At 40.8% G+C, this 26055-nt stretch overlaps 1 protein-coding gene across 1 annotated transcript; it reads right to left on the bottom strand.

Annotated features, from left to right (window-relative positions):
- Positions 1-1629: 1629 nt before the first annotated feature.
- On the bottom strand, positions 1630-25608 carry arl10 (ADP-ribosylation factor-like 10). The gene is made up of 4 exons (XM_085798240.1): positions 25283-25608; positions 16943-17126; positions 8425-8600; positions 1630-4377 (listed from the first exon to the last, which is right to left on the bottom strand). Exons 1-4 carry the CDS (start codon positions 25418-25420, stop codon positions 4204-4206), a joined length of 672 nt encoding a protein of 223 aa, XP_085654366.1. The 5' UTR covers positions 25421-25608; the 3' UTR covers positions 1630-4203.
- Positions 25609-26055: the final 447 nt, after the last annotated feature.

Raw genomic sequence — 26055 nt, 5'->3', positions numbered from 1 at the left:
TTCTCTACTGTCCACTTCATCTGTGAGTCAGTCACAATAGACTCCCATGTTAAAATGTCCAACTTTACAGCAGAAATAAACATGTTTACAGCCTGGTACAAAAATAGGTTTTGTCTCTACAGCTAATTAGCTAATAGCTGCAGGCTTTTCCTCCTGAACCTGCTGAGTTTGTTGCCATGGCAGCAGAACATCAGTATGGAAACGAAGCGGCGAACACGTTTAAAAAATTAAAAAAAATGTGGACAACAACCTTCAAACTTCAAAGACTTTAGTAAACCATGGCGCCTGCAGCACCAGCTGTCGAAGTCACAGTGACACGTTTTCTTCAAGGAAGTTTTAATTCAGCTTGACGGGATATTTTTATTTTGGATGATGTTAAATAATGACATTTGTTGAAACCTAGGTTACACCAGAACCACAGCTGAGACCAAAATAGGGAAGTTCATGAACAGAGAGCTGCTGCAGTGTTAGATCACAAATGGAAATCAGTAGATGTGAGGTTTGAAACTGAGGCTGTGATGCTGTGATTTGTAGAGAAAGAAACCCCCAGAGTGCATCTGATAAACAGCTGAAATAGCTTGAAAATATGAATCTAAAAAGCAGGGAAACTAGAAATGTTTCTGTCCCAGTAGCCACTTCAAAGTTTGTCGATTTACTGAGTTATTATTGAACTTCTCTGACCCAGTTTGAACAGTTGGGAGATGAATGTGCAAGAATCACATACAACACCACTTATGTTGATTATTTACTTAAACATGTGTTGATTATCTACTTAAACATCCATGTGATATCTTTTCTGTTAAAACCACACTTAATCAAAAAATTTGATTAATTAAAAAAGGTGCTTCACACCCCGTCCTGACATACAGTGATGCGACAGCGACGCGAGCGAGCGAGGAAAAGTGATTAGAATGCATACTTTTCAATCAGCCTGTCCTGACGTGCCGCAAGCGCCGTCGCGCCGTCCAGTGATGTCGCTCAACCCTGAAATTATCGCTCACGTTGTCTCTATCTGGGCGACATTTCGCGGCGGTGTCCCGCCCCTAAACACTTCTTATTGGTTGATAAGTACACGCTGCTTTCTGTTGACAAGCAAGTTATCAGAGAGAGGAGAATATGAGAGGAAAAAACACTCAAAGATGTGAGAAACGGCAACCAGGAAATGCCAGGAATCTCAAAATAGCGCCGTAAGTTTGTGTACGTCCCTCGATAATTTGATTGGTTTGGATTCTAAACCAATAGAATATACTTGCGACAAAATCGTCACGCTGCATATCAGGACACCCTCGCGCGAGTTTTCGTTGCCGTTTCGCTTGCTCGCTGCATGTCAGGACGAGGTGTCAGGGCACCTTACAACCTCACAGTTTACTGAGGAGTGTAAGAATTGGGTGGGCGGGGCTTGCTGACTGCTTTGTTGTGACATCACAAAGTCACAGAAGTCTGGGTGGCTGATTTTAAGGCTCCAATTTCTGAATACAGGCTGTGTATTTCTCTGTGAACTGAAGTTTTGATGCTTTTACTGTATTAATATAGAAGCTAGACCTAATCTATAATCGCACTACACATGGACATGGATCTACCTTCATACAAGTGGGACCTTTAAGGTTTCACTATGTGAGTTATGTGTTTTTCTGCTGTCCTGTGAAAACTTCCTGTTAGACCAGTTCTGGTACTTAGTACAAAGGTCAGGCAGCAACAGCAGCCTATAGATTTTATCTTTGTATTTGCATTGACCTACTCAGTAAGCAGAAGCAGGGGGAAAAACTCAACTTGTTGCACAACGCTGAGCAAGGAAGCTTTTTCTATAGATCTGCCTAGATAATTTTGTTTACACAGATTGAGTACACAACTATGTTTATTGGCAGGTCTGCTTTTTCAAATTCTACTCAGGTCTCATGCAACATCTCTCGGTCTGGTTTTCTGTCATTGTAAGGAAAGAAAAACACTCAAGACTTGAATCCAAAATTGCAGCTCAGGTTTTAAAAGAGAGAACAACAAAAACATGAAGACATGCATGAATTCATATCTTAACAGTTCCCTTCACACAACACAAGAAAAACAAAGGAGATAAACAAAACAAAAAAAACAGTAAACACAGAGCAGTTAACTAGAAATCTCTCTCGCTGTGAGAACAACATTTCTGCAGAGCCACACGACATCAAAAGGAATAAAACTTCACATTCATTACAAGATTGTGCGTCATAAGCAAACATCGCTGCACACAGACGGCATTAAAATAATCAAGAGTCGAGCCAGTTCCAGTTCCAGTTTATCAGCACAAGTGGCTTTAAAGTTGATGGACACATTGGCACTGAGATGTTCAAGGATTCGGGGGAACTGGTACATTCTGCACAGCTGTGAAGCAAACATGACAGGTGTGTGTGTGGGATTCAAACAAATCCAAATAACATTTAAATCCTTACACAAAGAAATGGGGTGACAAATTTGATGGATCCTGCCTCCTGCTAAATAATTTTCTCCTGATTCAATAATGAGTGAAACCATTAAAGGATAAAGCCGGTGATGATCTATATTTTTCTTGTTGTCAACATGTCAAACAAAAAGGGACCATAACCAACAATTAATTGATCTTACGAACATGTACTATCTGTGTAGCTCCATTGTCGTCTAAAAAAAAGATTAAAAGCACATCAGTGAGTCACACTGTCACACTGGGTGACATTTCGTTTCATTATTATGAACACACATTTATTTCGACACTAGAGCATTAAATGTGTATTAATCCACTGCCAAAAATAGTCCCAAAAATATACTACTAAAAACTTGTGTGCAGCAAATATTGAACTGTGTAGCTGAGTGCTGTTTTTTAAAGATGTATCTTCATGGTGGAAAAGTCTGACACAGTGTCGAAACATTGACAGACCCTTTGTTGTTTTAGCTCATTTCCAGGGGTTTGTTGACATAAAGAAACACTGAATAACAACGTTGTTCTTTAGGGTCCACTACCCAGTGAATGTACACAAAGCAATGGATTACAACTTTTTTTTTGCGTCCATCAATGAGGAGGCAGTAAAACACAATGCTAAGGGGCTAAAAAAAGAGCCTGTTTGTTTTAGCCTGACAAGTCAGTAATGAATGAAATGCTGCCTTATACAAAATACCAAATGATTGACATAAAATTACCCCTTCACAGAGTTTGCGTTCATTACTGTCATCAAGTTTTACCGTTTACATAGTGAAAATAATTTTACACTTCATAGATGGAAATAATTGTGTCTGAGTGCTCAGTGTTTCCTTTATTGTTGTTGGCACTGTAATATGTTTTGGTAATGTATTTATTTGATTGTAATGTGCCTTTTGTTGTTGAAACTAAACACAAAGAGGTTCTGGTTTCTGACACAAAATCTTAAAATTGCTCTCCAGCTGTAGTGGAGGAAGCTAGACAAGTGCAGAAACCTGACAAGTGTTGTGAGAGGAAAAATAACTCTGCTCTTTAAAATGTCAGGAGGTCCCTTTAGATCCCCTCACTGAATTCCCCTCAATCCCAGAGAAAGCATCCGTGTAGGGTTGGCGAATATCTATTAAACAAAGTCACTGAATTCTTAGAGCTGGTGCAGTGTCAGTTCCCGGGGAACCTCCAACCTGGCAATGTTAAGTGTTTTCTGTTCTGCTCCACTGGCTCTTAAAAAACAAGCAAACCAAACAGAAACCTGTGTATGCATCTATATTCTTGACATATTTCAGTTCACGTGTTATGTACAGTATAATCTATGCTTAAATAAACCTGGAACAGGTTGACGACTAGTTCGAAGACTTGAAGTCATTGGCAGGAGGTGAACTTTGTGGCTCTGAGTCATACATCTGTAAATAAACCTCGGCTTCTTCGCTCTGCACCTCCTCTTCTCTGGTTAGTGTGACTGGTGGTTAAGTGTAAAATGAGCTGAGGGAGGAAGAGGAGGAGGAGGACGAGGAGGAGGTGACATAGTTTGAAAACAGCAGGGAGGAAAAGGAGGAGTTATTGGAAGGCTTTGCAATCCATCTTGCCATCTTCTCAATCTCATCTTCTGCGTTTAAAAAATCTTTAGCATCAATCTCAAAGGCTGCATCACCTCCTCCTCCTCCTCCTCTGCTTCAAATAAGCCAGAGCTTATATAAAGAAAGAGGAGGAGGAGGATGTCCTTAAGCCATCCCTTTGTTTCCATCCCTATCTCCTCCTCTTCTGCCCTCTGGGCAGACTTAAGATCAGACGAGCTGGAGCAGGAGGTCCTGGATGGTGTCCAGACCACGGCAGGAGTTCCTCAGGGCTCCATCCGAAGCAAGCTGGGCAGCCAAGAGGAACAGCTTCCTGTCCTCGGTCACAGAGCTCAGAGACAAGGCCTCATGTAGCTCTGACACACTGACAGCATTTGGCTTATCCTGTGGAGAATGAAAACCTGTCAGTTTGACAAGACCTACCAAATTGATGAGCAAACATTAGCCTATAAACTTTGCCGGTACCTTTTTCTTAGATTTATGTCAAACAATAGGCCTGTTTCATATGAGTTTATACCATAGACTGTGTATATTATACCGAAGCACATATTGTTGTGTAAAAAAAAGTTTCTAAAATTACAAAAAAAATCACCGAAAATCATATTTTTGGTACAAGATGCAAGTCGTTAAAGTTAGATGTCATATACATGTAGATGCCGCATTCAGGCGCGTCAGGCGCACCAACATGGCCACCATCTTGGGCAGGGTCCAGAACAAATTTCAGTAGCCTATAGGCTGTGTATGATATAAACAAAAAAAAATTAATCAATCTATGTTGTATCATAAATATATATCTGACATTTATACTAAACCAAACAGCTTGAAAATCAATTGAAAATTAACCTCTGCCTGACACAGCCCCTGCCCAAGATGGTGGCCGTGTTGACGCATCATTCCAATGGACAGCATCATCAGAGGCCGCATCTACGTATAGATCTATGTTGTGAACTTAGTTTGGTAGCATCACTTAACTTGAGCAGCACTCTGGTCATGCTAGCAAAGAGGCAGTGTTGATGTTGACATTATGACATAAAATTACGGTTTTGTTGAAAATCTGACTCAACAGACGTGAAACTCCAACGTCTCTGTTATACCCAAACATGGCTAACTCGCGGGTTTGTTGTTACCAAGGTTATCTATCAGCTACAGTAGGCTACCTTGGTGCGATAAATGCAAACAGATTACTAGCCTACTAACAACATACGGAAGCTTAACATACAAAGATGTGATAATCATGCATAACCAATAGGCCTACTACTAAGTGAATGCTGTGATGCTGATGTAACACTATTTACAACAATCTGTGTTTTCTAAGGTAATAACCTAGTGAGCCTGTTGAGAATTTACAACACAACACTGGTCAAGTAAGATGGCACAGAATATGTATAGGCTACAACACACAGGGATCAATACTGCAGAATGTACAGTAGAGCACCCTAATCTGTGGTAAATGTCCCAAAGTATTATGCAAGTCTCTGATTACCACAAGAAACCACAGGAGCATGTGGTGCACTAGCCTATACAGGAACACAACGAGGGGCTGGTAGTCAGGCTACCACAGATATCGCATGGTTTTTACCACAGGACATGTTTATAAAGGGTGTACAGTAGGCTAAGTGTTCAAAAATATAGGCTACAGAGAATTACTGTTCGAAGAAAATGTAGCTGTTTTGAATTCAAGCTGACTATAGCAGAAAGATAAGACTAACTAAGTAATCCTAGTGGTATCATGTGTTCAGTAGAGTTGTACAAATTTGTCTTGGTATCTTTGGCCATCAAAGACCTTGTTTTGGATAAATGTATCCCAACTGATAAAGATAACTTGGCGTTGTAAGTAAGAATGTAATTATCATTAAGTTGCGTAATACTTCACAGTGTGTCATTGCAAAATAACTACATGTCACATCTTCAAACGGTGGATGTCTTGGTTCTGAACGAAACTATGCAAAGACGGCGAAGTTAATGCCGCCCTCCTACACAAACCATTCAACCCGGGCTTGAGTCTATAGATGTCCGCCTCGTTTCTTTGCACCACATCTTTTCCAACAACACAGGTTCTGCTGCAAGCATCCTTTGTACTGCTTAAACAGATCGAGAGCTGAGGCAGAGAACAAAGTGGTGGTGGGTGAGAGAGAGTATCGCTATCAAAGAGAACTCTTCCTACTGAAGATGTTACTTCTTTTATTTCATCTGAGTCATTTGCACAGGACAACCAAGGTTCAAGATCTTTTCTTACCACAGATACCACTTAACAGAAACTGGTTTGTATTCATTTCAGAAATATCCAGGTGTGCTAGGTAAGAATTAATACATTCTTCAACATCAAAACATATGGTATTCTTTGAAAAACATGAATCAAGGGAAGGACAGCATTGCAATTAAAAGATAACCTTTGGCAAGGAAGTTTTCACCTGCTGGTTTGTTTCTCAAAGGCATACTGTATACAAAAGGTATTGAGCCAGTGTTCACGAAACTTGGTGTAGGGATGGTACATGGGCCAGCAATGAACCTATTAAATTTTGGGGAAGATCAATATCATTTAATATAAATTTGATTATTTCACTCTGAGGTCTGGTGTATACTGTTTATAGTTTGTTTTAGTTTTTTTCAGTTTATTGTACGCATATTTCAAATCGAAGTGCTGTCATTTCCTTAAAGTTTTCATTTAGATTTGCTTGGGTCACTTTAGCATGAATCTATTCTTGAGGGGATTCATTTAGTATTATTTCTATTATTGTTATTATACGCTTCAACAACTACATTCAGAAAAATACATTTCCCCAAGGTTTTCTTCACACTAGTTTGGCTTGGAGCCCAAACTCAGACAACTGGACATGGCTATAACAAATGCTCTGTCCTATCAATCTAAGGCCTAAAAGCCCAGAAAATACTTAGAAAAAAAGAAAGAAAAGAAGATCTGCATTTAGACATAAACATAAGTCTGATGGCTGGAGATGGCCTTTGTACCCACAGCCATAAGGCTTTTCAATTCTTTTGCATATGGTAGATGAGCTGCCAGACAAATGAATTTCCCTTTCTTCTTCTTATCCTTACTCTTGTTCTTATTCTCATTTTTATTTTTATTCTTATTTTTTGGTACCTGGTTAAAATAATCAACTGAGAAGTATGAGAACATTATTTCAGTGACTGTATTCGATGTGAAGCATGTCCTCAGTACATGTAGATATCTAAAAGCCGCCGGAAAAATGGTGGTAGCCTATGTTCAATGTACATTAAATGTTCAATATTTAACTAGATTTAGTCTAGCTTTAACCTAGATGTCTATGTGTCTTTTGAAGGGATCATCATCAATAGTCAATCATCATTTTGATGTTATCATTTCAAAGCTCACCAGGTTAACCTGAAAGACAATCTGGATTGCAAACTTTTCTATACCAATTGGCAATAGGTTTAAAAATGCACAAGTCCTTCTTTTCATCTCTGTAGGAGATGTTCTGTTTGATGTTTAATGATGAAGTTTTCTTGTACATCTTCAAGATGAAAGCAGGGAACTGAGTGTGTGTGTGTGTTAATTTCACACCTGTAGAGGTTTAAAGCATATTGATTCGGATGGTTTAACCATGATATGCAGCATATTTACCAAACATTACAGAACATTTTTATCTTGAACTGAAGGCATGCTTTGAGTTTTTTTTATTTTTATCTCAGTTTGAGGATGAAAGCTGCAGCGCTCTGACAGCGTGTGTGACAAATATTCCCGCTTCCCCCGAAGGGTCATGTATAATTTCACAAGTGCCAGACCGAGGGAGAAAATACGAGCTGAGAAGGAAATATAGAAATGTTTATTTCAGGAGCGCAATGGATCATCTCCGCGGATAAATGTAGAAGGAATGACGTCTACCTGCTCACTCCAATAACTCAGCCCTTTTGTGTTTGTCTCTGCTGCAGAACATTAACCCAATTTAACATTTTTTTCAGTGATAGACCTCAGTATAATTTTAACTGAAGAGTTCAGAGTGTGGCAGAGTTTGATGGCTTTAAGGTGAGCATTGGATTTCACTGTGCTCAAATGCATCCTAAAAGAAGTGCTGAAAGGGCCATACCATTTTTTGTTATTCATTAACATTTTTCAGATAAAATGTACTTATTTTTTATTTAACTTTTATGTGTATATTTAACACGCACTGTGTATTTTTAAATATAAGGTCTAGAGTTTTAGATTTTTTTGTATGTATGTATTTTTCTATTGTTCAAGGCAGCCATGAGTTTCCATTGATTTGAGGATGGATTATATTTTTTCACCAAATTGATTGTGGCTTTTTGCATAGTCAGGGAGTTAAAAGAGACCAAGGATTGCAGAGAATGGATGGAAATGTGAAATGTAAAATGTAAAATGTTCTCGTTAGATTATATGAGGTAAAACGGTAGGTATGGACATTTATGAAGATGTAAACAGGTGGTTTTGTTTACCTGCTTGTTTCCCAGGATGACCACGGGCATCTGGGGCCCCACCCTCAGTAGACGGTGCAGTTCATCTTTGGCCAGTGGAAGGCGGCTCCTGTCAGCGGAGTCCACCACGTACACCAGAATGTGAGTCCTCCTCATGTAGTCGGACCAGTACCGCCGCAGGTCCTCCCCCCCACCAACTGCAGCACAGGAAACACAAACATTATGGAGTCAATCTAATAATATGAACATTTGCACAAATGTCCTCCAATCTACAAAAATGCGGGCAACACTGTATAATAAGTACACACTATTAAGCATTAGTTAAGCATTAATAAACACTGAATTCTTCATAACGCATGAATACTCATTAGTATCTAGTTTATAAATACAGTTAGTGCTTATCAATGATGAGTAAAACATTTTCAACTGTGTTTATAAACTACATACTAATGAGTATTCACGGGTTATAAATGATGAATTCAGTATTTAATGCTTAACTAATGCTTAATAGTGTGTACTTATTATGAAGTGTTATTACCAAAATGTGTTGCATTTAGATACAGAATGCAGAACATCATAGTGGGGAAAGCTTTTTTGTGCAATGTCTATAAATGTTTGTAAATGTGATAAAATATTCTTAAGTCAAGGCTTTATACTTTTCCAAAACCTTCACAGCTATTTAACAGCCCAAAAGAATTTAAAATATGAATACCCAGTCACAAAAAATGGTCATTTATTATGTGACTACGTGGGCTTATCATTTTTTAAAATCCCAGACAATAAACGTGACCCCAAAGTTAACACTGAATCTCAGTGGAAAAGTATGAATTGTAACTTCAAAGCAAAAAGACAAAAAGACAAATATTTACCTCCCAACACTTAAGGCTGAATTTATTCAATAGCTACAATAATTGGTCAAGTGGCCTTCACTCAGTATTTCAAGGTGAAATTTAATTTGATCTTATAAATTAACAAAAAGTGTTGACTATGTGTGGGAATTTTGCCTTTTCTCCTAAGCACTTGTTTCCTCACAGATGTATAAAGGCACATCCATGATCATAGGTCATTTTGGTATACGTTTTTTTCTTTATAATATAAAGGTAGATGTGCATTTGTACTGCAATTGCAGATCAGGCTAGATTCTTTATTATTACTGTAAAAGTATTCAACCTAACACTCAGTCCACTCACTTATGGATCAACACTCTTCAAAATAAAATAGTGGAAAAGAGAGAAAATATTGACCTTTGATTTGTGTTTTGTGAGGTCTGCTTTTAATGGAAATGCATCAAAGTACAAAAGCAGCTTTAAAGCCATTTTCCAGTCCCCAAATGCTGTGATCCCATATTTTTTGGAGAGAAATCAATATCTTCATTGATCATGAAACAAGTCTCCACTTGTTGTGACACAGAAGCTGTTATCACTGGGGATTTCCATGATTAAATGAGGCTTTATGAGAAGGGAGTGGCATGTTATTTAACTATAAAGCCCCCCCGAGGGTGTCTTTTTATCCCGTGTCTTAGATTGTATCATTTAAGCAGAAAGCAGCAGAAACAGTAACAGGGTGCTCAGAGTCAAATGGGATGTGAAGAAATGTTCTTTTATTGATCTACACTGAGAAACTGAGGCTGCAAGGTCAGCTAGAGAAAAACAACCACAAGGCCCTGACTGATCGCCTGGCTCAAGGGCGGTTAGCAGATGTTTTTCTGTCACTTTCCTTTGTGCTGCAGTGAAAAGAAGAAAAAGAAGAAGAAGTCTTTCACATGAATCAGGGGGATAAAATGAATTATAGATAAACAGTTGGCATTCCTCCTTTAAACAAATTGGTCACAGATTAATTTCAGATGTGCACCGGGCTGAATGGAATCACTGATCTAGTTTGCTACCGAGGGGATGAAACAGGCTGAGACGAAACGGCCGTTATTTATCTCCCCTTGCCCTGCTGAGTAAATTGGTTGGATTCATTTTTGTCCATCCATTTGAATCTAGACATGAGAACCTGGTGAAGCTCTGAGCGAAAAATAACTGCAAAGCTACTTTTTCTTCTTTTTAAGATACTATTTCTTATGTTCTTTGACTTCTTTTAACTTTTTTTTCTCAGTATTATTCATTATTTGCTTTGGCATTGGGGTGTTTTTGATTTATTTTCTCTTGTCCTGCCTTCTCAGAACAATTGTCTTTTACTTTTTTTCAATTTGTTTTTTATCTCTAATGCTCAGGGGCATTACTCTCAGATTTCTGGATTAACATTGAGGATATGTTTAATTCACCGCCTTAAATGGAGAACATGTTTTGTTTTGGCCTTTTTGGAATTCAAAGAATAACCGTGTATGATTCATTGACTTGTTTGGTCACATGTGAATGTACAGTAGTGCAGCCTCCGTGTTTTCTACACAGAGGAGTCAGAGCTCAGAGCAGGTGGGTGTTTACAGGGATCGTTATCTATCCAGCTCTGTGGACCGAGGCTCTAAAACAGCTTCATGTGGTCCAGTTGGACATCCATGGGATAGATAGTTTGTTGAAATATTCACTCCCCTTGCTTCAGAGGAGGGAAACTTTCACACTTCCCATGATCCCTGCTGTTCTGTGAAGAACTGACCTGCAGCTACGCACCAGCAGGTATGACTTCAGGTCCTCGCCGCCTCCGAACTCGGCAGCGAGAATTCATTAGTGCTGGACTTAAACGAGAATGTTGCTAGGAAACTGAGCAGTGATATACCTACAGTACAGCTGATCTGATGTGACAGCAGTAAATACCGTTTCACGTGAAGACGAGATGCGGAGGGCAGACTCCGACGCTCTGCACGACCCTGGTCCTGCTGCGCCGAGAGCCACATTATTAGAAACACACACCCACATTTGGACGCACAACAGACACTGAGTCACAGGGGTGTGAATGGCGTGTGTGGTTGCGTATGTCACACTAAAGTTGTCCTCACTGATGATGGAGGTTTCAGTTTCTCTTTCCCTGCAGGGTTGTGGCTGCAGCCCCACGCACCTACCTATCACACAGCTGCTGTTTACACCAGGTTTACAGCCAAAGCACTATACTAAATTTAACTTTGACCCCAGTGATGTGTTATATGTTGTGTTGAGGTTCTGTGTGTTTCCTCCTGCGGCACTCCTTGCATTACGCTGCACTTTGGCACTCCCTGCATTACGCTGCACTTTGACCTTATTTCTTATCAATTTGCATCTTCAAAATGTCTTGTTACTTTCTGATACCAAGTCCGCCCTGAAGAAGTGGTGCTGCTCAGAAAGCTATTCATCAGCCAGCTGATTGAATCAACTGATCTGACTCTTTCTCACACAGATCATAATCATTGTGTGTTGGCCAATAAGAACCAATGTGAACACTTTTTGTGCCTTCAAACTTTTCAGGTGAACTTCAAACTGTCTGGGTTTCTTTCCGTGTCCTTACTTTGGTTGATCCCCTTGAGAAAAATACTGTTCGTGTTTTGATTACTCAGTTTGTGGTTCTCTTATTTATATACTGTAGGTTCTCTCCACACAACACTGCAGGACTTACAGCGGCTAGTAGAAAGAAAGCGTGTAATTATTCATTACAGGTTTTGGCCCTTTTTCTAGTTAATTTTATTTTTCTTATGGATATTTTCCAAGAGTTTACAGCAGTGCTGCACTGAGCCCACTTTGAATAATAAAAGTATAAGCAGTCAAATGTTGTGCTTCCATAGCCTACGTATTTTATTTGAACCATATTTGAAGGATGATTGCAGAAAATGTATGTTTACATAACAGATTAATCAGTTTGTTGCTCCCTAATATTGGTTTTTGGCCATATCAATCTGGTGCTAATAATTATCCCTTGTCTTATCTTGTAGGTGACACAGAGAGGATGGAGGTGTACAGACAGATAGATGGATGAGCAAAGATAACATGGCTGCGTAAGGAAAAACAGGAAAGAACTGATAGGGGGAATATAGAACAGCTGTGTCAGAGTGCAGGTAAACAGGAGACAGGTTAGCAGGTGGGTCCGGCAGTCAGGTGACTGGGACAAGGAGGCAGGTCTGAGGACGTGTGGAGTGCAGATGGAGAGTTGGCAGGAGGGCAGAGGCCAGAACAACCAGACAGGACAGGAGCAATGACAGTAGGGACGGCAAATCGTGACCACATCCACATGCCACGCACGCTTCCCCGAAGAAATGGTGAATGTAAATCTCAGTAAACCCACGTACGATTTGGAAAATCTGCGGCTTCATGTCAAATTACACATGTTTTTACAGATTTCTTTCTGCCGCATTTCACAGACTATACAGTCCCACAAGGACAACGGAACATCTGGACAGCATGTACACATCAGGGGGAGCAGGTAAGTGTGTGAAGCTGCGTGGGAGATGGTGCAGGGATGGATGGATGTCAAAGCCTCCCTCCTGCCTGCTGTGCAGCGCGCAGGCTGCTGGTGGAGGTGTGAATCCGACAGCATGCGAAACAGATGCCACTGTGACTCCAGAGCCATACAACATGAACAATGTGTATGAGTTTAAACTACACAGATTTTCATTGTGAAATCTATATGACAGTGTATTTATAGGTATCTTGAAATGTGCCCATTTTTACATTTCAAATTCACAGCACTAAAGCTGTGATCAAATTAATAGTTTCACTGTTTGATTGGCATGAAGAGGTTGATGTTCTTTAATCTTATGAGTGTTAACTGCTATTTTTTTTTTTACAAAAAGAAGAAAAGAGTTTGAATATTGCAGAAAAGGAGTTAAAACACGTTAAAATCATATTCTGAAAAATATTGTTTGTAGCCAACACATGCTCTCCAATCACAGTTAATGAATTCATGTTTTCATACATGCAGTCTGTTGTATAATCAGCAGCTAATTTACATTTTTCCTCACAAGTTTTTTGAGCTGTCGGTTTCAAGGGGATCCTTCCTACTACGATTCAGAGCTACATAAAAACATGGTGAGAATAAGTTGAAACCGAACTGCTCCTTATAGTAAACCTGAACACTGATCATTAAGTATTCGGATGTACTCTGAAGGCTGGCGGCTGATTGAGTTCCTCAAACCAAGAGGAAATCTAGTTCATACTATTGACACAAGCATGTTTACCAGAGAGGAAAGCTGGGAGCCACACGCACAGTTTGGACATAAAAATTTAGAAACTTCCTGATACCGAGTTGCACTTCCCTTTAGCACAAACCCAGAAGCCTAAAAGGCACTTCTCTAACAGATCTGATCTGTGTCTTTTTCTTTTCATCTGGGGGTTTAAAGCCTTTTTAGCTGGATTATTCCCGGCGGAGAGAAACTCGTCAGTGCCTGTGAACTGTACGGCCTCTGATGTGTGTAAAGTGCCGCACTGAGCTGTCAACACGCCTGTGCATCAACGTCACCGAGACAAAGACTCCAACCATCTCTGTGTTCAGATCATGAATGAATCAGCCGCTGAACGAGGCACAGTGCACCTACTGCATCTGCAGAAGCTCGTTCTGAGGCCCTGCTGCAGTTAAACGACTCACACTCAAGAACGGCTGAATGAAAAGTAATTCATGTGTGTTTTCAATGCAGTGCTGTGACTTTCAGTGGAATGCTAATCTAAAGTATTTGTGCCAATCCAAGTGGACCTATCTGCCTCTCCTCGCTGGGCATGCATGGCTCAATTTGTTTGACTCTTAAGTCACAGTCACAGTTTCTATGATTCTCTATAACGGTGTTCAATTCCTTCTTAGCTACCTTGAAACTGCTGGAGGTTTCACTCAGTCACTGAACAAATAAGGACAATATAGCGAGTGGCTCTGTGCTGGCAGTGATGGATGCAGCCGCTTTCAGGGAAGAAATGGAGGTGGAGGGGGGGCATGCTCTGAACAACAACCAGAGCTGGAGACAGACTTGTAACTCACGTCCACAGATTTGTAGCCATGCTGGTGCAGTGTATGTAGCCTATACTTGCACACTCACTTATAATATAATTTTATGTATTTAAAATGTAATTGTATATGTGTAGATACCACTCCATTTTATTTAAAACACTTGGTGGAGGTGTACCATAACATAGGCTAACTGTGTATGCTACAAGAGGATAACGCCTAACATTAATGTCTCCTCTGGGATTTTAAGTTGTTATTTTTCAGATTTTTACTCTTTAGACTGTGACAGCGCATTAGTGGAGGTTGTAAAGGTTATAACTGTTGGTAGCCTAGTTGTTGTTGTTGGTTTTGTTTATATTGTGCAAAATTGCTGGTGAATTTTGTGGGTGATTGTGCTTTGGTCATTTGACTTAAAGCAGAAGTAAGCGATCCGGTCGTTTTGGCTAACTTCTTGTCAGCCGATGGAGTTAGCAGTCCCCGCCCTCGTCCCTACGTCACCACATTCACGCGCATCCCTTGGCTGCACACACAGAGAGGACCGCCCCTTTATGCCGTTCTCTCTCCTCATTGGATAAAGGTTGTAGGATACAAGGAAAGTTTTCTCCTCGGCTTACAGCAGAGCAGAGTGACTGACAGACCCGTGTTTCGGACCAAACACTCTATGTGATTGCTGTCGGAAGATATAACTATTTAAGACTTATATTAACATTTTTTCGCTTACTTCTGCTTTAAACTAGTCAGTTGTTGTCATGGCAATAGTACAATTTTCATGCCTGGGCCAACAGCATTAATGTAATGTAATGTAATGTATGTATGTAGTGTAAAGTGTCAATGTAAATACAAATAACAGAATGTGAGATTTAGTTGTAAGAATCTAAGAGTCTAAGAAAGAAATAATTTCTAAAACGTGTTAATACATTTTGATTAATAAATCATTTCTTATACTTTTTCTTTCACAATAAAACCCATCCTTATTTTTCAAAATAAAATGTTCAAGCCTTGAGTGATTCATGGGTACAACACTAGGCAAGGCAAGGCAAAGGCAATTTTATTTGTATAGCCCGTTTTTACAAAGAGTTTGTCTCAAAGGGCTTTACATGGCATCATAACAACAGTCTGGTTCAGGGTGGTAATAATAGTCCATGACTTTTCATAGAACTACAAACAGTTCAAACTTTTCAGGATGTAAATAAATCCTGGAGCGCTCTCCCCCTGTGGTTAAACCCTGGACATGCTTCGCTTTCAATCTCAAACATGCCATTTGTACGATCGTAATCAGATGGTTTTTGGTTGTTTGCTTCACATTTGCAGCTATGTGCTGTAGAGGTCACCAGTTAGAGAATGTAAACAATCAAGTTATTTGTTCCTTGAGTTTGTCCTTCAGGCTTTGCTACTCCCTGTGCTCTGTACAGATTTACCAGGGTACATATGTTGCCTGTGGGGAAGCTCTGGAGCTGATTTCATGCCAATGTTTTTTTCTTTTCTTTCTTTTTTGCCAATGTCCTACAATTCACTAGAAAACTGTGTGGTTTGCATACACAAAACTCCATAAACAAACTAATGCATTTGTTCTGCAGATAGAAAATACTTCTAAGGACATACACAACATATAATATTTCTAACAAATCAAACAAAAAATTATCACGTGATCTCCTAATTTGCAACAGGTGGCATCTGTTTCAGTAGTATCAAAAATGCAATTAGGTAATAACCACTAGAGTCCAGTAAACTATATCCTATGTTAAAATTTGTCCTTGCCCAAAAAACTGTTTTTGTTTTTATACCTAACTCCCACCTGTGCTTGGCTGTGCTAATGATGCTAAGTAATGGGAGCATACTAAAACATCCCACCACTTTTGGATTAGCCAGGAGTTAGGAGTGGAGTCAGGCACTGCCAAGGTGGTGACAGTGAAGCAGCCCACTCTGAGAAACCTGGACTCGACTAATAGCCTTTATTATAGCCACAAATTGTACAAAAGATTATGACCCACTTTGTTATAGGATGTGAACAGTAGGCTACTGAGAAAAAAACATACAACATGCTTAGCCTACTAAACAGTAAGCCTAATGAAGAATAAAGAGTGATGTGTCCTCTTTGGAACATGTAATGAACCATGAACCACTAAGTCACAATGAAACCACTGATTTAAAATGATTTATATTTATAGGCTAAATAGACAAAGGACGAATATTTATTACAGCATATCCTGTGAACCATTAAATTACATGAAAACCATTGAAAATCTTTTTATTAGTGAATTGCACTATTATTCCTATAAACCACTAACTTGGAACAATGTAAACAAGCTAACATGCTAGATGCAGTCCAATGTGAGTGGGTCATAATGCTAATATTAGCATGCTAACTAAGATCTTCCTTTATTTGTCCTAGGGCTCGGGACATTTCCATCTACATTAGGCATGAATATATTGATTTCATTGACTCAGATTAATTTCCCACAATCTGCTCTTCCTTTTAAAACTCTTCCTCTGAATCGTGTTTTCTCGACATTTGTCTGTCTGGAGGGCACTGTGGCGTGGTGCGTTACCATGCCTGTTAATGAAACAAATGGCCAACTGTACTGAACAGAGAGGTAAGGAAGCTCTTTCCATTTCCGTATTTCTTGCTGCTGAAATGAAACACAAGGCTCCACACAGTGCCTGCACTGTTTGATATGAGAGGGATAAAAAGGAGTCTTACTCTCCAGGAAGTCCAGTTGACAGGCGGGGGCGTTCAGGCTCATGAAGTTGAAGCCACGGGTGGGTCGGCAGCGGCCCCTCTTGGCTGCTGGCTCCCCGGGGGTCAGACCCTGCAGCATGCTGCTCTTCCCAGCCCCGTCCAGACCGAGGACCAGGACCTGGCGCTTCCCTCGCTCCTCTTCCTCCTGCAGGTACAGTAGAGCGCAGCACAGAGGCATTCAGAAATGCAGACGTAAAGCAAAAATATTAAACATATACTGTACATAATATCATTATTCAACACTGAACGAGGTTATTTGCTCAGTTTTAAGAAGAGTGGGCATATGGAGGTTTGCCTTACAGGTTTACAAATAAAGGATGTTTAACAGTGTAAATGCTTGTTCATATTATTGCATATTGAACATATTTGTGGTCTGGACCTTTTGTCAGTAAAATAAACATTTTTGAATCGAGACATAACTTCAAGCCACACAGACACTATGATAGGGAACCAGCCCATGCCAGCCCTATAAATACGAATGTCCGTGACTGACTGACCAAGTGATTAAGCTACACCACTGTGCAGCTGGTCGAATTTTGGCGCTTGTCCACTGGCCATTGCTCTTTTGTGATGAATTGGCAAAAACAGTTTCTGTTCTGAGGTGTTTACAGCTTGTAGTTTTGGCAACTTGACACATTTGTTGCTAGATTGAGAGAAATAGAAACAATGATGTCAGCTGTTTATGCACCAGGTCAAGCCAGATACATGGATTTTACTTTGTCTTGTTTATGGTTTGTTTGTTTTTTAAAGTAGGGGAGCGCCGGGTCGATTGATACACGGGACGATTGATACAGAGCGATTTCCTCGAAAACCACACAAGCTTGAGCCGTCAGATTTTGTCACTATGTTCAGCACTCAACACCGACCAATCCTGGGAAAGCTCGTGAAATTACGTCACGCCATTCAAAAGTTATTAGCGCGAACCTGTTTTTTACTACGGAAAGTAAAATCTTACATGCGGTAGTTTTTTTGTGATCAAAAGTTGTATTGTGTGTTTCATGCAATAATAATATGACCTAACAACAGATGAATTCGTACATAAACAGGTCCTAAACTATGAAATGTCATAGTTTTGAAGTTTAGAGGCAAAACAGGTTGAAGTGTCAGTAGTCGCTGCAGGGACGATTGATACAGCTGTTTCAAATGTCCCTCACGCCTCCGTGCGTAGTGATTGTGGTCACACTGCGCGATCAATATCTGTATATAAATCACCGTATTAATACCCTATTGTTCTGCAATGAACAACAACCGATTTGAATGAACAACATGTAGGTAATAAACACCACATATTTTTAATGAACAAAACGTGTTTATGACATGAATCAACAGATATTCAGCAAAGTGAGGGGAAAATGCCGAGGGTAAAATGACAATATGTTCAACTGTGTATCCATAAACATGACTTAGGACAGGGAAATAAGTAAATGAAATGAAAATGCAGTCGTCCAACAACTCGTACAAAAGAAGAAAGGCGAGTTTAATCGAAATGCGGATCCTGACAATTACGCACGGGACAAAAATATTTATTTGACCTATTTATATTGTGAGAAATTATGTGACATTTTGGCAATAACGAGTCCACTAGTATGTTGTCTGATATGCTGCATAAAAACGAGAGTAATGACAGTAGTTTCTGTTTAAAACATGCTGTTTCAACCGTCCCTCCTCTGTGTCTCAAACGACCCGCATAGGTGGGGCGTTTGAGACAAATGTCAATTTACGTTCAAAGTTATAAAACAGCGCGATCATCCAACATATGTGTTAAATTACACTTGTAACTAAGAGAATACACATGTGAGTTGTTGATCACATGATAAAAATGTTTGTGTACATAACGTCATCTTTGAAAAAGACGTTTAAATGAAAAGTGTATCAATCGACCCGGCGCTCCCCTATTTTTTGGGGCTTTTCACCTTTAATTGACAGGACAGTAGAGATAGACAGGAAAGGGGGAGGCAGAGAGAGGGGGAATGATGCAGCAAAGGGCCAATGGGGGTATCGAACCAGGGATTGTTTTTCATTTTATACATCAAACAGTAAAATAATGAATCATTTAATATCCCAAGCTTTATAATTAGTGGCTTTAAAGGATCAGATTATCGGTATGTCTCTAGCAAACTTCATCAAACTGCTGGGACGTTGACCCTGGGTGTACAAAAGACACTTCATAATGTTCAGGAAAATGAGTCAGCATGTGTAAACCTCCAGAGGTAGATAGAGCTATCCTGATATCTCACTTTAGTGAAACACATCAGCAAGCAGCATCGTAATGACTCTGCTCTTTATTAGCTTTAAGTCAGATCTGAGTGAACCTGCAGGGACCTGGAGAGAGCGGCTGTCGTTCACTCAGCCGCCTCAGTCTGAGGAAAGACTGACAGTCGGTAAAGGTTAGCAGCCAGATTCAAAATCATCAGTGCTTTCTCTCTGCCCACCAGGCGCCAGAAAGCCTTGGTCCCTCTGAGATCCTTGGCACGTCAGTCATCTTCCTTTTTAAAAGTCACACAAGGTTAGTCTTTATTCATGCTGTGTGCAGAAGTGCAGTGTTAATTAGCAATTCATATTAGCCCTTTTAGAGCCGAAATGCATCGGTTTTTAGCTTCTTTATTATAGAAAATATCACACTTGACTTCACTTTGGTGATGGATGATCGTGCCTTGAAGATTACTTTATTTCATTTTCATAATTAGCAGCTCTAATTTGATCCCTCGACAGATAAAACTACAGCACAGAGTTGGAGAGAGGTCAGAGGATGAAGTTCAGATAATTAGGTGATGAATTTAATTTTCTCTGACTTGTTTCTCTCAGCAAGCACTGGCTGCTGTTGCTGGGTGAACGCATGCAGGGGTAAATAAAGTTGCTTTGACAGCTCTGTGTTTTTCAGGCTCTTCACTGCTGCTCACTGGGAGACAAAACCTCAAACCCCGGGAGTGTGGAAGCCTCGTCGTAGCTGCTGAGGCTGCAGAGCTCGTGCTCCCGCCTCTTGAAGCTTTAAGAGCATGGATTTTTTTGTGCAAAGTGATCAATTCTTGAAGATAGTGGCTGCTCTCTGCCCCTGTCGTCTGATTGGAGCTTACATGATCTCAGGATTGCACAGGAGAAGTTAATCAACACCCGAAAAAAACCTTCCACACTGATCATTCCTTTTGATTAAGAAATGGATTTGACATTTTTTCAAATCAATTATCTTGTGCTACAGTTTGTTGGTGCAAATCTTCACAGACTTTTTCCTTTAGGTTTCAAACTCACTATTGCCAGTTAAGACCTTTTCTCAGAAACACACCAATACTGTATTGATTTCTATTACTTTCTGGCTCCGCAGGGAGGAAAAAAAAAAAAAAGCAGAGCTCAGCTGCATGATCTGCACTGCTGGATTTGACAGGCAGGGATTTAACGTCTTGCTCAAGGACACTCCAGCGAAGCAGACGCCTGGCAACACAAGGGCTTTATCACATAGAAGCACTATAGCCCACTCGCCTGCAGCAATTTACAGGGGAGAGGGAGAAGATGAGGAAACGATGATCCTCTGACTCTGTCACATACCATCAGTCCCTCCAGCTCCAGTTCTGCTGTGATTAAAAGCTGTGACTTCTTTCTTTCTACCACATCTCTTTCTTCTTCATTTGCTGTAATCATGGTCCTTTAACGACAGATAGGAAGCATCAACTTGTTGCTTTGAACGATAATCAAGTGTGGATAAACAACTTTGGAGTGATTGTAATGGTTAAATAAATGACTTGTAACTTGTTACGAGGGAGAATGGAGGCTCTCTGCCTTCCACGTAGCATCTGGCAAGATCAGTGCTGCAGCCCCGGTGTCCCAGCTCTCGTCTCAGCGGCACCACAGCACAAACGCATCCCGTAATCTCTTGTTTATGACAGATAAGACTGCACAAATTTACACATTATAACATCGTATGATATATAACGTAAACGGATTGCTTTCTCACCAGCTTTGTTGAAAACAAATGCACATGGCCGAGAGGAGGGTAAACTTGCATAGTTCCCCTTCAAAGACCCCCTCCCATGAAAATCGTGTTTTTCGTGTTTTTCACATGTTCCTGTGGCATTTTTCTTATGTTAGAGCACATATCAGCAGAAAAGGAAGTGCAAAATTGCATTTCTGAGTTTTTCTGCCTTCAAATTGCTGTGAACCAATGGCAGATGCAAACTGGTAGTTTCAGGGACACTGGGGTTGACGCATCACAACTCCAGGGGAGGGCACTAGTGCTACAAGCTCCCGCCCCGCTCTGTATCTGGCTCAGAGGTGAAAGGCTTGACAGCTTGGTGTAGCTGTAAAGGTATAACAGGTATAGCTCACCTGGTAGAGCAAGGACTATATTCCAGTCTGGGATTGAATCCCAGTGTGCAGTTTTACGCTAAACGCCCTAAGTCAGCTCGGACCCCCCCAACCCTGCATGGATAAGCAGTAGACAACGGATGGATGGATGGATGTATAGATAAATGAATAAACCATTGTGCATTATGTATTTCTCATTTGTGATTCTTTATTTGAATTGCAAGTTTTGAATCACAAGTGAGCTGCTTTACTGTCGCCATCTTGGCAATGTCTGACTCCGCCCTGTAACATCTGGGTGAAGGGAGGGGCATGTGTGGAGCTGAGACTTTGGCTAAGGTTGCTATGGTAACTGTGGAGAGTATACACTCCTGTTAGCATCATTAGCTTAGCTGGGTGTCTGGCCTGAAGGCTAACCAAAGGCCAATTCAGTCGCTGAATAATTAGCTAGTTAACAAGCTGAAGTGTCTTCCGGCTAATCCAAAAATGGAGCAAAAATGTCAGAGACTGTCAGTTTATGACAAGCACATGCTCACCTACACATCAGTCAAAGAGGCCATACCCCTATAATTCATATTCATAAACCTCACATCTTTCTGATGTGTGTTTTCCAGCCCTAATTTTGTATGGGTCATCTGAAACAATCATCATCCCCCTCAATGACCACTCGACTGAGCACTGGAACAAAACACTATACAAACTTTTTCTTTTTTTTTTTGACCACAAAAAAGAGTCTTGGTGACATTTTATATCCAAGAGGTCAAAGATCAGTGTCCTTGTGACATTTCAATGTTCTGCACAAACACTTCTGCTCATTATACAAAGATGTAACTCAAAGGGGAGATTGTCTGACAATTGCTGTTTAAACCTTCACATTGAATGTGTGATTTTTGTTTATCTGTTGTTATTAGCCTATTATTGATTAATGATTGATTGTATGTATAGATTGTATATGTATGAGCATATGCTGTGACTTAATAATGCCATTTTTTTTAAAGGTCCCGAATAAGCCTTCAGGGTTTGGACCCACTGTCCATCCTTGCAGGATTTGGTTTCTCTGAATGTTTTACCTGAAATCTGCTCTCTCTGAAAAAACTCTCAGCCAATCAGAGGAGACACTCGGCGCCGCTGATAGGCTGACACTGACCTGTTGTTACTAGAGTTCCAGAGCGAAGCCTGAGAGAGGAGAAAACTACACACTTTATGGCTCTTAAAATCACGATTTATATCTTCTTATGGAAAAAACGTCAAACTAAAACACAGGTTGGTGTGAAATGAGACCTATAAGCTTCAGGTGCAGGTTTTCCCTTGTGTCTGTGTTTGCAGAAATAATGATTAGACCAACTACCTAAACGGACCCAGAAACTGCGGTACATTAATTCACCCACAGACTAAATCTTCCTCTGCTGTGATTGTTTGTCGCCGTGTAAATGAGCATGTGCAGCCCTCCCGCCCACTGAAACCCCCTGAGGTCAAAAACACGCTGTTAGTCAACTCCCTTGCTCTTTTCCCAACGCCGGAGACACGATTACAATGCGTCCTGGTACTTACAATGCATCTTGGTACACTTTGGCTCCAGGGATGAAAACATTTAAGTCCCCCTCTGCAGCAAGCTGCTGCCAGACACTGACAACATTATCCTCCAAAGACAGACTGAGCCAGATAAAGCAAGCTAAGCCTATTACAGGCTGCTGCTGATTGAATCCAGGAAACAAGATTAGAGACATGCAAATAGATTTTATTAAGAGATTCAGTTTGCAGCTGTAGTGCTTCATTCAAGAACCATTCATCAAGTCACCCAGCTGCTTCACTTCCGTCTGTCTCTGCTGGAATCTGACTGAACAAACCGTACGCTGCCTCAGTCACACCACGTCAAACACAAACACATCCTTTTAATCAATTTTAGGTTTTAGAAACATCACCGCCCACATCATTCTGCTTCTATTTAACAGCAGCAATTAGAGCAGTCAATTCCCATATTAGTCTCTCTGGTTTGAGTCTGGTCCCCATTTTAATCACACTCAGGGATCTGATTTTTTCACATCACAGCAGACCACTGGCTTCTTCTGTCTGTCGATGCAGCAGCTCAACGCTTTACCTCGACAGCTGAGGATGAACATGGTTTGATTCCCAGCTGCCTGAATCACTCTGCTGGATCCAGCTTCTTCGTGTAATCACTGGAAAACCTGAGCTTCAGCAGCACAGTTTATGATCTGCATCACTGACATCAGACCTTCCTCTGATTTCTCAAAGTGTTGATCATCGTTACATTATTCTTCTGAGCCTTGCGGGCATATGGAATTAAACCGCTGCTCAGCCACTGTGAAGCAATCCCAGTACTTAAGTATAGTTTTGTGTATCTGTACTTAATTCAATTCAATTGTGTTTTATGGACATGTCTGTGGACTTTGTTGGACATCCTACGAGGTTTTCAGCGACCAGCCTTGTGGTCAGGGTGCACACCTCATGGTCGTGACCTAATCATGACTTAAGCATTTTTAAAAGGAAGTTTTCAATTAAAATTTGACTGACCAACTTTTGTAGTGGAGTAATGACCAGGACTGTCTAGACCAGCGGTGGATACAAAGGTGTTGTACTGTAAGGGTCTACATTTGGTAACAGATCTACCCCACAAAAAGGTCCCTGGCTGGGCGGGGCAGTATTTTCCAGAGGTTCAAGAACAGCTAACGTTTTCCGATTGCATTTGCAGCATGTTTAAAAAGCTGCAGCTGTTTTGTTTTGATTCAAGACTGTTTTTCATCATGGTTGGAGATGGAGTCTCAGAAGAAAATATATGACAGATGGATGGACATTGAGTCCCAGGCCTCCCTAAGCATTTACATGGAAGCAGAGATCCGGGTGGAATTCAAATCGGCGAGCTGCAATTAAAGTTGTGCGCCAAATTAAGGTTGGGTGCACACAGTGTCTTCCACACTATGACAAATAAATAAAAAATAAATATGACACACTGTTAAGTTTTGTCTTCTTCTTACGACCACCGACTGGACTGGAGGTTGTTGTGCATTTACCTCCATTGCTTTTCCATTATGTTGTCGGCCTGATTTGCATAATCTTCCTGTAACTTTAGGTCATGAGGAAGCAAAGACAACAATGGGCCACAGGAACCTTTAAGTTCATGAAGAAACGCATCTTAAGATACAGATAATGACGGAGCAATCGGAGCATCGGCATCAGCATCATTATTATTATCACCAACCTCTGTATCGTCATCATCTTCACCATGGTGACACCACCAAAACCATCAGCTTCATCATCAGTTCCTTGCCCACTCTCTATTATTATAGTTTTCTTTGTCTCAAATGTTGTTGAGATATATTGTCATCATTATCTTCATCATGAGTCACTAATACAGTACCATCATCATCATCATCATCATCATCATCATCATCATCATCATCATCATCACCATTATCATCATCATCATCGTCAGACAAAGGAATTTCCCTTGGGTGATAAATAAAGTAATTCTCATGTTATCGTCTTTGTCCCCTCCATACTAAGTGCATCATTATCATCATCATCACCATGTCCATTGTCATTTATGAAGCTTCTTCATCACCATAACTGCTATTACCTATTTATTATTATACTGAGTCTTGTTACCTTCAGCATCACCATTAAATGGCCAAAGCCATCATCATCTTCATCATCACCATCATAATCACATCCTCTGCATGTCAGTTATTCATCATCATCAGCACCATCCTCCTCATCCTCATCCTCTCCATTCACATCCTCTTATTCAGAATGATGACCAGCTTCAGCATCATCAAAAATCATCTTCATCACCACCTCTCATTCATTTACCAACCATCCCCTTCATCACCTTCATCACCTCAGTTACAATCATCTAAATTCTGCAGCCAGTCACTCAGATGTAATGACAGCCTCTCAACGTCCTTCCTGTCTAAGTTAAACACCTGAGTGTAGGTAATAAGATCTAAAAGGGAGGGAGGGGGGGGTTCAATTAGAAACATGCTGTCCCACCTCCTTGATCGTGCAGTATTCCGCCTGTGGTGACCATATTCGCCTCTTGTAGAAGTAGTTCAAGGCGATGAAGAGAGCAGAGCCCAGGGCTGCCACGGCGGCGGTCAGGGCAATGGAGATGTGCCGGAGGAGAACCATATGTGGAGCGCACCGACAGGCGACTGGAGCCGGAGCCGGAGCCGGAGCCGGGTGTCGGAGCCGGGGGGACCTGAGGGCGGAGGTGGAGGTGGAGGGGGGTGGGTCACTGCTCTCCTGGATGCCGACAGTGTTGAGACTGAGTGCCGCTTCCCTCTCCTCGCTGTAACAAGCCGGACGCCGCTCTACATGTGACCGAGCGCTTTCTGCTTGTTTTTGTTTCGAGACGCGCAAGAGGGGGGAAATGGTGAGGCGTTTAAGTGCTGCACGTAAACTCCACAACTCTTGTGCAAATGCGACTCGCGGTGCTTTCAGGTGCACCTTTGACCAGCAGGACTGCAACTATTAATCACCAGAAAGTAGCCTAAATCAGCAACTACTTGGATAGGCTACTCAATTAATATTTTGAGCAAACAAATACAACATCTGCAGCTTTCAGTCTCTCAGATAAGAATATTTTTTTATGTAGGCCTATCTTTGTGATGGGACTGCTGGTCAAATGATACAAATTATCAGATCACCTGGGCTGAGTTTCATTGAGCGTCTTTGCGTATTTTTTTTAAAGTCTTAAATCTGCTCATTTTACTCAACTGTAGCGAGCAAGTGTAAATCTTCATTAAAAAAAAAACAGGCCTGGA

The sequence above is a fragment of the Trachurus japonicus genome, chromosome 14 (genome assembly GCF_045865225.1).
Source record: "Trachurus japonicus isolate A0001 chromosome 14, Traja_1.0".
NCBI lineage: Eukaryota > Metazoa > Chordata > Actinopteri > Carangiformes > Carangidae > Trachurus > Trachurus japonicus.
The sequence above is the reverse complement of the archived record's forward strand: the minus strand, read 5'-3'. Positions and strand labels throughout refer to the sequence as shown.

What these genes read in the sequence shown, in the direction of transcription:
- arl10 (XM_085798240.1), bottom strand. Translation starts at nt 25,420, where the DNA reads ATGGTTCTCCTCCGGCACATCTCCATTGCCCTGACCGCCGCCGTGGCA. An exon ending in TCAACTGGACTTCCTGGAGA is followed by an intron (nt 8,601 to 16,942) that starts GTAAGACTCCTT and finishes CCTGTGCTGCAG; the next exon opens with TTGGTGGGGGGGAGGACCTG. An exon ending in TCATCCTGGGAAACAAGCAG is followed by an intron (nt 4,378 to 8,424) that starts GTAAACAAAACC and finishes CATTCTCCACAG; the next exon opens with GATAAGCCAAATGCTGTCAG.